Genomic DNA, 12,240 nt, shown 5'->3' on the forward strand with positions numbered 1-12,240 from the left:
GGGGAAGCTGTGACAAAGCGAGAGAGAGGCATGGACATATATACACTAACAAACGTAAGGTAGATAGCTAGTGGGAAGCAGCCGCATAGCACAGGGAGATCAGCTCGGTGCTTTGTGACCGCCTGGAGGGGTGGGATAGGGAGGGTGGGAGGGAGGGAGACACAGAGGGAAGAGATATGGGAACATATGTATATGTATAACTGATTCACTTTGTTATAAAGCAGAAACTAACACACCATTGTAAAGCAATTATACCCCAATAAAGATGTTAAAAAATAAAAAAAAAATAAAATTAAAAAAAAAAAGAGTTCCCTGTGTTCTATAGGAGGTCCTTGGTTAATCTGTTTTACATATAGGAGTGTGTATCTGTTGATCCCAAACTCCTCATTTATCCCTCCCCACCCATTTCCCCTTTGGTAACCATAAGTTTGTTTTCTGTGTCCGTGAGTCTATTTCTGTTTTGTAAATTAGTTCATTTATATACTTTAGATTCCACATATAAGTGTGATATCTTATGATATTTGTCTCTCTCTCTCTCTCTGACTTACTTCACTTAGTATGATCATCTCTAGGTCCATCCATGTTGCTGCAAATGGCATTATTTCTTTCTTTTTTATGGCTGAGTAATATTCCATTGTATATATATGTACCACATCTTCTTTATCCATTCATCTGTCGATGAATGTTTAGGTTGCTTCTGTGGCTTGGCTGTTATTTATATATATATATATATATATCACATCTATGTATAATATATATATAATATGTATGTATATGTGTATATATAACTAAATCACTTTGCTTTACACCTGAAACTAACACAGCATTGTAAATTAACTGTACTGCAATTAAAAGGTTAAATCTTGAAAAACACATTTTTAATTAAAGAAAAATGGGAAGCAGTGGAATTGCTTGCTTACATTTGGAATTTTAATAGATGTTGCTAAACTGCCGTCTGTAGAGATGATACCTACCTATAGTTCCCCAGTAATAGGTAGGAGTTCCCTGGTGGTCCAGTGGTTAGGACTCTGAGCTTTCACTGCCGGGGCCTGGGTTCATTCCCTGGTTGGGGGACTAAGCTGTGCGGCAAGGCCAAAAAAAAAAAATCAGAGATATTTGACCAACATGTGGCAAATGTTTTTTTGTGTGACAGGGCATCTAGGTAAAGTCATTTCACAACTGAGGTTGAGCACCGTTTTAAGAGTCACCAGATTTTCCTTTTTTGGGAATCAGAGAGCATTTTAGAGCTGGAAGAGACCTTAGAGATGAGGTCCAGCCATTCAGCCTACACATGGAGAACCTCTTTGGTTGTGGTCACCTGGTTGGTCCGTGACTGAAGCCAGACCAAACCCTAGGTCTTTTATTTACCATAAAAGCTCTCCGGGTGTGTGTAAGACAGCCCTGGAAAGGTCTCTGGGGCAGTCTGGGTTTGGCTCCATAGCCAGGAAGCTGGAAGTTACAGCACAGGGCCACAACACCGTGACTGTAAGGCCAAGTGCTTTAACCCACCCTGAACTTCAGACCCCTCATCTGTAAAATGGAGTTAATATTAGCCTTTTTGCCAAGGTTTCAAGGATTAGGGTTCATGTAGATAAAGCAGCTGACACAAGTTGTCTCGCAGTTGTTACCATCTTCCTCATATTTCGTTATCTGACTTCCCCACCCCACATGTAAGGGACACATAACACTACATTCTTTTTGTTTTGTTTTGTTTCATTAGGACACGGCCAGACCCATTTGTTACACGTTGTCTCTGGCTCTTCCCATGCCTCTTTCTTTTTTTCTCTTTTTAAATAAATGTGTTTATTTATTTATTTTTGGCTGTGTTGGGTCTTCGTTGCTGCACCCGGGTTTTCTCTAGTCGTGGCGAGCGGGGGCTCCTCTTCGTTGCAGTGCGTGGGCTTCTCATTGCGGTGGCTTCTCTTGTTGTGGAGCATGGGCTCTAGGCGCTCGGGCTTCAGTAGTTGTGGCTCGCGGGATCTAGAGCACAGGCTCAGTAGTTGTGGCACACGGGCTTAGTTGCTCCGCGGCATGTGGGATCTTCCCGGACCAGGGCTCGAACCCGTGTGTCCTGCGTTGGCAGGTGGATTCTTAACCACTGAGCCACCAGGGAAGCCCTGCATCATTCTTTTAAGTATACAGAAGCATCCCTTCTAGTATGAGAGATGCCAGCCCTTGGGGGTTGGCAGTGTTCTTTAGAGAAACATTACTGGTGTGATGTCCCCAGGGGGGCCAGCGACCACCTGCCGGTGTCAGATCAGACACCGGCCTGGGTGTCCTCACTGGAGGGCACAAGGTGGTGAAGGCATTTGGGGAAGATGGGGCCAATGGGGCAGGAAGTGGGGGGAGAAGGGGGGTGGCCAGGGAAAGTGTCGGCAGGGAGTTTGGGGAGGTCCCACCAAGGTCCTGAACCTCTGCTTTTGTCTTCGCAGCTCCTGCAGAAAGGGACCAAGATGAACACAGAGGTGAGTCCTCCAAAAGGACCCGTTTAAGGATGCTTTTCTCTGCAGTGTCCCTCATTTCTCCTTCACAGAGTGTCTCCTTTCCTCCAGAGTTTTCGGAAACATCAGCACAAACTTGAAAACATGCCCCCTCCTTCCTGCCACCACACATGGCTCCCGGTGATATGGGAAGAATTAGGCCCCTCTGAGTTCTTATCTGTGTCAGTCCAGCTTCAGTTAGATTAAGATTTATCTGCTTCAGTTAATCCTGAAACAACACTCATGGGTTAGGGGTAGAGTGGGCTGGGCCCTGGGGGCTGCTGGGCCCTTGTGTTATTCTGGGGACACTTAACTCTGCTTACAAGGACCTTTCTCTGCATCGTCTCCCTGTCGCCTCACTTCCAATGAACCTGTTCTTCGATCCAACGAGATGCCTAGTCTCTTTGTCCCTCTGATTTTTCCTGACCAACCAGCCCCTCCTGCTCTCACTCCCTTCCAGGTCCAGCGTAGATCGTGGGGTCCATCTCTTCAACTGCTATTGTGCTCACATCTCCAACTCCTTTTGCGCTTGTCCCCTTGATGCCCCATGGCCAGCCCAGAGGCTGTCCCCACAGGATGGTGGTCTTGGGTGAGAGGCACAGCTTCATGCTGTTTGCGGCTGCCAGAGGTCTTAAAACCTCATCTGGGTGCTCAGCACACCCACCGGGCCCGCTCCGTAGCCCCAGGCAGCTCTCTTTCCCTTTGCCCGAAACAACCAGGTCTGGTCTTCCTCACTCTTCCCAGCTCCCTCCTCACTCTTAGTACGTGGGTCACCCTTTACTTTACGGAGAAAAACTGGAACCATCAGCCATCATCTCTCTCAATTTCGGACTTCCCGTTTGGCTTGTTCCTTTTTTCATAGTGGAAGGGATGCTTGTCAGTGACAGAGCTCCAGGCTGCGAGGACAGGAAAACACAGTTTAATGTGGTTTTTATCCTGGAAGTTCAGATGCAGGGCAGGCTTCAGGGCGGGTTGATCCAGTGGCTCAGCCACATCTTATCAAGGATGTCCAGGATCTTTGCATCTCTCTACTCTCATCCAAGTGTTGGCTTCATCCTCGAAGTAGTGCCCCTCAGGGTTCTAGGATGGCTGCCAGCAGGGGCTGGGACTACATGCTTCCTCATTCACTCTGAGCGGGAGAAAGACATGGCTTTCTGCAGCTCTCCCAGAAAAGTGGGAACCTTCTTTCCTGAAGCCTCCACCAAACTCCTGCTTAGGTCTTGCTGGCCAGAACCAGGTCACATGCCCATTCCTGGACTAATTACTGTGTCAGAGGAGCCAGGATTTTGCCAACTGGCTTAGACTAATCAGTCCCACCTGGTGCAGCTGCCCCCTCTACCCCAGGGCTGGATCTGGGAAGAAGGAAGGCGAGTGGACACTGGGGAAAGACCCATTGCATCCCGTCCCAGACATTTCTGGTGAAAGCGTATTGACTGAAAAACACACACACCTAAAAGTTGAGAATTATGTTTTATTCTGCTGACTTACGGAGGACTTAAGCCCGGGATATAGCCTCTCAGGAAACTCTGAGGGACTGCTCCAAAGAGGTAAGGGACAAGCCAGGATATATAGGGTTTTTTGCCCCCCCAAAAAACCCCAGGCAATTGGAACATCAAAAGATTACTGTTAAAGGAAAACAGACATCTCAAGTTAATGAAGTTATCACTTTTCTATGTATGGGAAGATGCAAGAGTCTAGGCTTATTGAAATCATTCCTTTGATAGGCACCTTAGCTATCTAGGGTGCCTAAGAGCAGGAGCCTGCTCTCTCCCATCCTGAGTCCCCGCAGGATGCACCCTGGGGGCAGCTGCAGTGGCTGAGGGCTTGGTGGCCTCAACAGCCTTTCTCTACTGAAATGTCCACACTCTGAATTGCAGACTCTGCCGCCTGTTCAGACCTTGTACCACCTCCCTGATTACCTCCTTGACCAGCTGCACTGTTGGGCTCATTTCTACTCGATCTTTCCCATCAGTATTTCCAACTGCTTTAGTTTTTACTTTCTTCAGAACAAAGCAACACATGAGGTCTTGTCGAGCTACCGTAACCCTATTTTTCTCATTCCCTTCAGAAACTCATCTTTAATAGTAGTTTTTTGATATAATTCAAAAAGGTACGTGCACCCCTATGTTCATAGCACTATTCACAGTAAACAACCTAAATGTCCATTGACAGAGGAATGGATAAAGAAGATGTGGTGCATATATACAATGGAATACTACGCGGCCATAAAAAAGAACGAAATAAGGCCATTTGCAGCAACATGGATACAACTAGAGATTATCATACTAAGTGAAGTAAGTCAGAAAGAGAAAGACCAATAGCATATGATATCACTTACATGTGGAATCCAAAATATGGCACAGAGGAACCTATCTACAGAACAGAAACAGACTCACAGACATAGAGAACAGACTTGTGGTTGCCAAGGGGGAGGGGTGGTGAGGGAGGGCTGGACTTGGAGTGTGGGATGAGCAGACGCAAACTATTATATCTGGAATGGATAAACATAAACAACAAGGTCCTACTGTATAGCACAGGGAACTCGTCAATATCCTGTGGTAAACCGTAATGGAAAAGACTATAAAAAAAGAATGTAGATATGTGTAAAACAAAAAAATAGCTTTTAAAAAGTTTAGTTTTGTAATAATGTCAATACACAGACCTAGTACAAAACTCAAAAGGTATACACAAGACGTTAAATAGTCAAAAGCGAGTCTCCCAGGTCCCCCATCCCCCCAGCCTCCTCCACCCCAGGGCTGGCCTCTGTTAACCATTTTCTGGGGCCTCTGCCGCCTTATCTGAAGGCCCTGTAACTCACTCTAATTCTCATGTCCTTGGAAGTTGTGAAAAAAAAGAGTAAAAACTTAGTATTAACATTAAGCTCATAGAACCTGGCCTGGTAAGAATTCTATCAATTATCAGCCGCCCCTTCTGTTCTATAATTTTGACCTTTCCTTTGGTGCTTTTTTTTTTTTTTTTTTTTTGCGGTACGCGGGCCTCTCACTGTTGTGGCCTCTCCCGTTGCGGAGCACAGGCTCCGGACGCGCAGGCTCAGCGGCCATGGCTCACGGGCCCAGCCCCTCCGCGGCATGTGGGATCTTCCCGGACCGGGGCACGAACCCGCATCCCCTGCATTGGCAGGCGGACTCTCAACCACTGCGCCACCAGGGAAGCCCCTTTGGTGCCTTTTCTCTCTCAACCTTTTAAAAATATTCCCAGACCTTGGGTCCCCCTCTAACTATTCTGCCTTAAACACCCTGTGACCACCTTCTAGTGGTGGTGGTCACCCTTCTCACTGCCCTCTCCTGTCTCATCCCAGGGCAGCCTGACGTGGTCCTCACTGCTCCAGTAAAACTTCTCAGAGCTCTCTCTCTGGAAGTGATCCCTCCCTCCTGTGAATTTCCATCACCCTTCTTTTGTTACCTTCCATCCTTTGACTTGGAGCAGAACCGTCTGTGTGCCCTGTTCATCTTCGCACCCCCATAGCAGCTGGCAGGATGCCTCCAACACCGCGTGTCCTCACTCTGGCAGTTGACTAAATGATGGGATGATTCAGAGACGGTTGAGTCATCTTGTGATTCATTCCAGAGCTTGGGTGGATCAGTAGAAACGTAGAGGAAGGAAGACTTGCAGAGACTTGAGGCTGGCTGGAGAGGGAGGGAGGAGCGGGGTCTGAGCCGTAATCAGCCCTTTGGTCTCAGAGGATTTGTCCAGTGCAGGAATGACTCCCAGGATTTCCAGCACGTCAAGCTGGGTGCCTGACAGAATTTGCAGAGCCACTGGCCTTTGCCCGGAAGTTCAGAGCACAGCCAGTCAGGTGGGGTGGGTGGTTGGAATCTAACACAGAACGTGATGATCCAGGTCAGGGCGGGACGGCCAGGTGGAAATGCCCAGTTTGCATTTCTTCCTGGGACTGGAGCTTGGAGGAGAGGATGGCTCGTAGCGCATGATGTGGGAGACTTCAGCCTAACAGTGGTCCTGGAAACCTTAAGAGTGCGAGACACCCCTCCCCCACTCTGGGAACATGGGGAAAAGAGAAGAACAGAGGGACGGGCTTGAGCACTGGGGAATGTGCAACGCTAGGGCGCAGGATGAAGTGTGAGAAGGAAACCTCGCCGTGAGACGAGGGAAGACAGGGAAGGAGCGAATTTAAAGAAGGTCCCCTTAAGTGTCAAATACGAGTTGAGGTCCAGGAGAATGCCGCTGAGGGAAGGCCCTTGAACTTGGCAGTGAGAAGATCTGAGATGCCCTGTGATACGGCAGAGAGGTGTGGTAGTGAAAACCAGCTTACAGTTGGGCTAGAAGGGTGAGTGGAGGAAGCAGATGCGGCCCGGGGGATATGAGCAGCCGGCTGATTTGGGGGCAGTGGACAGGCCACAGGCAGGGACAGAGCGCACTGAAGACCAGGTGGCAGAGGCTGCCCAGCTCTGTAGCCGGGGCCCTAGGACAGGAGCAGCGAGTAAGCCCAAGGCTGTACAAACTGTAGAGCGCTCATCTGCTCAGAGCATCCCTCGGAGTTTTATATCCATTTTAAGTGTTTGTATCTTGGATAACATGCATTCACATGATTGAAAATTTTAAAGAATTTAGAAAAAAAAAAAAAAAAGATTTACTCTGGGAAGACCTCTTCTCTCCCAGCTACTCTGTTACACTCGCAGGCGGCCAGTGCTACTGGTTTCTTGGCTATCCTTTCAGAGAGATTCTAAATATATACAAGTATTTTTTCCCTTCAGCTGCCTCCCCCCCTTGTTTTTTTTTTTTACACAAACTAGAGCACACATCTTACACTGGTCTGTATGTTGCTTTTCTCAGCCAACAATATATCTTGGAGATCAGTCTCTTCCAATACATAAAGAACTTCCTTGTTCTTTTTTATAGCTGTGTAGCATACCATAATTATATAACCAGTCTGCTATTAACAACATATACATTATTTTCAGTCTTTTGCTGTTACAAGCAAGGCTGCAATAAACCTGGGTCATTTTACTTGCATATATGCTTTAGAAATGGATTTCTCTGAGCAAAGAATATTTGTGTGATAAACATTTCCAAGTTGCTCTCCACAAAGGTTGCCTGTTTTTCTCTCCCTCTGGCAACATACGAATATGCCTGTCTTCCCAGGCCAGCCAGTGTGTTATCAAACTCACTGATTCTTGTAAACAAGTGAAAAACATTAGGTTGTCCTTCCTGACTATTTGAAATCTTCATACCCCCTCCTGGAGTGGAAACCCAGCACCTGCCCTCAAACCTCCCGCCTTGAAGTTCTGTAGTGATTTTACATTTTCTTCTACTCTCCTCACCTCAGAATAATTTTTTTTTCCTGAGTTGGCAGTGCATGTGTTTTTGTTTTTGTTTTTGCGGTACGCGGGCCTCTCACTGTTGTGGCCTCTCCCGTTGCGGAGCACAGGCTCCGGACGCGCAGGCTCAGCGGCCATGGCCCACGCGCACAGCCGCTCCGCGGCATGTGGGATCCTCCCGGACCGGGGCACGAACCCGTGGCCCCTGCATCGGCAGGCGGACTCTCAACCACTGCGCCACCAGGGAAGCCCCCATCCATTTACTTTTAATCTATATGTGTCTTTATATCTAAAGTGGACTTCTTGTAGACAACATATAGTTAAGTCTTGTTTTTTAATCCACGACAATCTTTATCTTTTAACTGATGCATTTAGACCATTAACATTCAAAGTGATTATTGATGTAGGTGGATTAATATTTGTTACTGTTTTCTATTCATTGCCTTTGTTCTTTGGTCCTGTTTTTCTCTTCCACTCTTTTTCTGCCTTTTGTGATTTAAATTGAGCGTGTTATATGATTCCATTTTCTCTTTTTTCTTAGCATATTGGTTATACTTCCTTTTTTTATTGGTTGCTCTAGGGCTTGCAATATACATTTACAACTAATCCAAGTCCACTTTCAAATAATAACTATACCACTTTACAGATAGTGTGAGTACTGTAAAATAACATAATAATTCCATTCCTTCTTCTTGTCCTGTGTATCACTGCTGTTACTCATTTCACTTATGCATAAGCATACATAAGCATATAAATAAAGTATATACGTAAGTGTAAATAACTGAATACTTTGTTGCTGTTATTATTTTATTGTTATTTAGATCAATTAAGAGTAAGAAAAATAAAGTTTTTATTTTACCTTCACTTAATCCTTCTTCCTTTCTTTAGGTAGACCTGAGTTTCTGACCTGTATTATTTTTCTTCCTCTCTAAAGAAATCCTTTTAACATTTCCTGCAAGATAGGTCTACTGGCAACAAACTCCCTCAAATTTTTGTTTGTCTGAGAGTCTTTATTTCTTCTTCACTCTGGAAGGATAATTTCACAGGGTACAGAATTCTAGGTTGGTAGTTTTTTTTCTCTCAACACTTTAAATATTTCACTCCACTCTCCTCTTGCTTGCATGGTTTTTGAGGAGAAGTTGGATGTAATTCTTTTCTTTGTTCTTCTGTAGGTAAGGTTGATTCCCTCTGGCTTTTGTTCTTTTCTCTTTTTTTGTCTGCATCACACGGCATATAGGATTCTAGTTCCCTAATCAAATTTGCGCCCCGTGCAGTGGGAGCACGGAGTCTTCAACACTGAACCACCAGCGAAGTCCCGTCTCTCTGACTTCTTTCAGGATTTTTTTCTTTATCTTTGCTTTTCTGTAATTTGAAAATGATATGCCTAACATCATTTTGCAGGGGTGGGGGGGTATTTATCCTGTTTGGTGTTCTCTGAACTTCCTGGACCTGTGGTTTGGTGTCTGACATTAATTTGGGGAAATTCTTAGTCATTACTGTTTCGGGTATTTCTTGTGTTCTTTTCTCTCTTCTCTTTCTGGTGTTCCCATTACATGTATGTTACACCATTTGTAGTTGTCCCACAGTCCTTGGATATTCGCTTCATTTATTCAGTCTCTGTTCTCTTTGCTCTTCAGTTTAGGGGGTTACTATTGAGATATCCTCAATTTCAGAGATTCTTTCCTCAGCCATGTCTACTCTACTAATAAGCCCATAAAAGGCATTCTTTGTTTCTGTTACATTGTGTTTGATCTCTAGCATTTCTTCTTCATTCTGTCTTAGAATTTGTGTCTCTCTGCTTACATTGCCCATCTGTTCTTGTATGTTGTCTGCTTTATCCATTAGACCCTTAGCATAGTAATCATAGTTGTTTTAGATTCCCAGTCTGGTAATTCCAACACTCCTGTTATGTCTGGTTCTGATGCTGCTCTGTCTCTTCAAATTGTGTTTTTTGTCTTTTGCTATGGCTTGTCATTTTTTCTTGATCGCCAGACATGATGTATCATGTAAAAGGAGCTGCTGTAAATGGGCCTTTAGTCATGTGGTGGTGAGATATAGGGGGAGGGGAAGCATTCTCCGGTCCCGTGATCAGGTCTCAGTCTTATAGTGAGCCTGTGCCTCTGGACTGCGAACCACACAAGTATTTCTCAGTTGTTTCTTTTCTTCTTCCCCTCTTAGGTGGGAGAGTATGGCTAGAGTGGGCTAGAGTTGGGTGTTTCCCTTCTCCCAAATGGAATTCTAGAGTAGTCTGGAGTTTTGTACAGTGGACCCTTACACAACACCGGGGTTAGAGATGCTGACCCTCTGTGCAGTTGAAAATCTGCCTGTAACTTACCGTCGGCCCTCCATATACACAGCTCTGCACCCACAGATTGAACCAGCCGCAGCTGTGTAGTACTGTAATATTTACTTTTTAAAAAAATCCATGTGTAAGTGGACCTGCACTGTTCCAATGCATGTTGTTCAAGGGTCAACTGTTTTTCCCTTCCCTGCAGTCAGTTAGGGTCTGATAATTCCCCAGCACCTTAGGGTCTGGTTAGCTAGTTTCCTGTGAGGGCAGGCCTCATTAGGAAGAACGGGCATGCTCTTGTATATTTCAGAGTGGTGCTTTTTCCCCACTCCTGCTGGAAGCACAGGGGGAAACATCTCCAGTATTTACTGTGGGAACCTGGTCAAGCTCTTGGAGGTAAATCTCACAAAAATGAGAGGGTTTCCCCGTGACTGGGTCCCCCTGGAGTTTTTAGGTCTCCAAGTTGTCCACACTGAGCCCCCGGCAACTCATCCATTACAGTTCAGGCTTTCCTGCTGGTTCTGGCGTCTGGTTCCTGTGGTCGTTTCTACTCTTGAACCTCTGCTCTGCTAAGTTATTCTCTTCATTAGTCCCTCTGTCTCTCCAATCTTGCCTTGTGTCCTCACCTCTCTTACGGATCCTGGAAGACTTAGTTTTAGTTAGTTTTTCAGTCTGTTTAGCTGCTTACCCATTATCGGGAAGGAGTGGCAACTTCCAAGCTCCTTCCATGTGCAGTGGGAAACCAGAAGCCCTCACCTCTTTGATTTGCAGTTTCCTTTCAGAACATGCCTTGAAGAAGCCTCATGTCAGATGAGCAGGTGCAGGTAAAATGGTCTCTCTAGCAAAGTCATTTTTCTCAAAAACAAAGTTCTTTCCCACAGAGGAACTCAACTGTTAATATGTCAGCATTTTCACCCATATCTTGTCCCTTTGTGTCAGTTTTGCAAAGGAATGTTTTGTAAACCAAACTCAGAAGCACTTTCAGTCTGACACCATGCCAGCCAGGTTTTGTACACAAGTTTGTGTGTATTGTTAATTACTAAAATAGAAAAAGTAACTTGGCTTCTTACAGTTCATGAAGCTGTTTCTTAACCTCATGGCTCTTTTAAAGCTAATAGAAACTTATGTTCCTGGTTATTTTCTGGAATGTAGTAATTTAGTAGTTAATCTTAGGAATACTGTATAGTTCAGCCTCATAAGGAGATTGCTTGTTTCCTTTTTTGGGTGAAAGAAGAAACAAATATTTGATCAGGCGTGTGTGTTTGGGCTGTTACAGTACAGATTTCTCTAAAGACTGTCTTTCTGCTTTTCGTATATGAGACTGTCAACAATTAAAAGTAAAAGGGTAAACTTGTAACCCAGAAGGTACTAACAGGGCTAAATGGCCTGTTGTCAGTTGGGCATTGTGGCCTCTCCTTCCCACACTCTCCCTGACTCAAGGAAGACAAGCCTGGAACTGCACTGCCCACTGGTACATTTCATGTGTGACGTTGGCCAGTTGGAAGCAGACTTGGGAGATGTGGAAGGCCGAAGAAAGAGAGACTGTTATTGAGAGAGCACAGTTGCTTCTTCCCAGCTGCAGGCTGAAAAAGGCCGCAGATGCTTTCCCCGAGGTCTTTGCGTCCAGGCAAGCTCCTGAGAATGACTTGCTTCAGTACGGCAGGGAGATGGTCAGTGATGGCTTCTCTGGCTTTAGCTCCCCAGTGGTGGCAATGGTCATGTAACCCAGAGGTCCCCAACCCCGGGGCCACAGACCAGTACTGGTCCACGGCCTGTTAGGAACCGGGCCACACAACAGGAGGTGAGTGGCGGGCGGACGAGTGAGTGAAGCTTCATCTGCTGCTCCCCATCGCTCCCCATCATTCCCCATCACTCCCCCATCGCTCCCCATCACTTCCCATCACTCCCCATCACTCCCCATCGCTCTCCTGTCACTCCCCATCGCTCCCTATCACTTCCCATCGCTCCCCTATCGCTCCCCCATCACTCCCCCATCGCTCCCCATCACTCCCCATCGCTTCCCCATCGCTTCCCCATCGCTTCCGCATCGCTCCCCCATCACTTCCCCATCACTCCCCCATCACTTCCCCATCACTCCCCATCACTCCCCCATCGCTCCCCCATCACTCCCCATCACTCCCCATCACTTCCCCATCACTTCCCCATCGCTCCC

General features: G+C 46.1%; 1 protein-coding gene and 1 long non-coding RNA gene across 3 annotated transcripts in view; both read left to right on the forward strand.

Moving 5' to 3' along the window:
- BLVRA (biliverdin reductase A) overlaps window positions 1–12,240 on the forward strand; it is a 55,288-nt gene that overhangs the window by 10,427 nt on the left and 32,621 nt on the right. For both annotated transcript variants that reach the window (XM_027124003.1, XM_027124005.1), the window contains exon 2: window positions 2,433–2,465. In XM_027124003.1, the coding sequence (XP_026979804.1) occupies window positions 2,454–2,465 (12 nt within the window). In that variant the 5' untranslated portion in view covers window positions 2,433–2,453. The remainder of the gene's footprint in view (window positions 1–2,432; window positions 2,466–12,240) is intronic.
- The window catches only part of LOC113629523 (uncharacterized), a 13,918-nt gene continuing 4,150 nt past the window's right edge, over window positions 2,473–12,240 (forward strand). The window contains exon 1 of the long non-coding RNA XR_003436586.1: window positions 2,473–2,771. This is a non-coding gene — a long non-coding RNA (uncharacterized LOC113629523). The remainder of the gene's footprint in view (window positions 2,772–12,240) is intronic.

The sequence above is a fragment of the Aethalodelphis obliquidens genome, unplaced genomic scaffold (genome assembly GCF_003676395.1).
Source record: "Aethalodelphis obliquidens isolate GAN/ISIS:26980383/991018 unplaced genomic scaffold, ASM367639v1 scaffold27, whole genome shotgun sequence".
Lineage (NCBI taxonomy): Eukaryota > Metazoa > Chordata > Mammalia > Artiodactyla > Delphinidae > Aethalodelphis > Aethalodelphis obliquidens.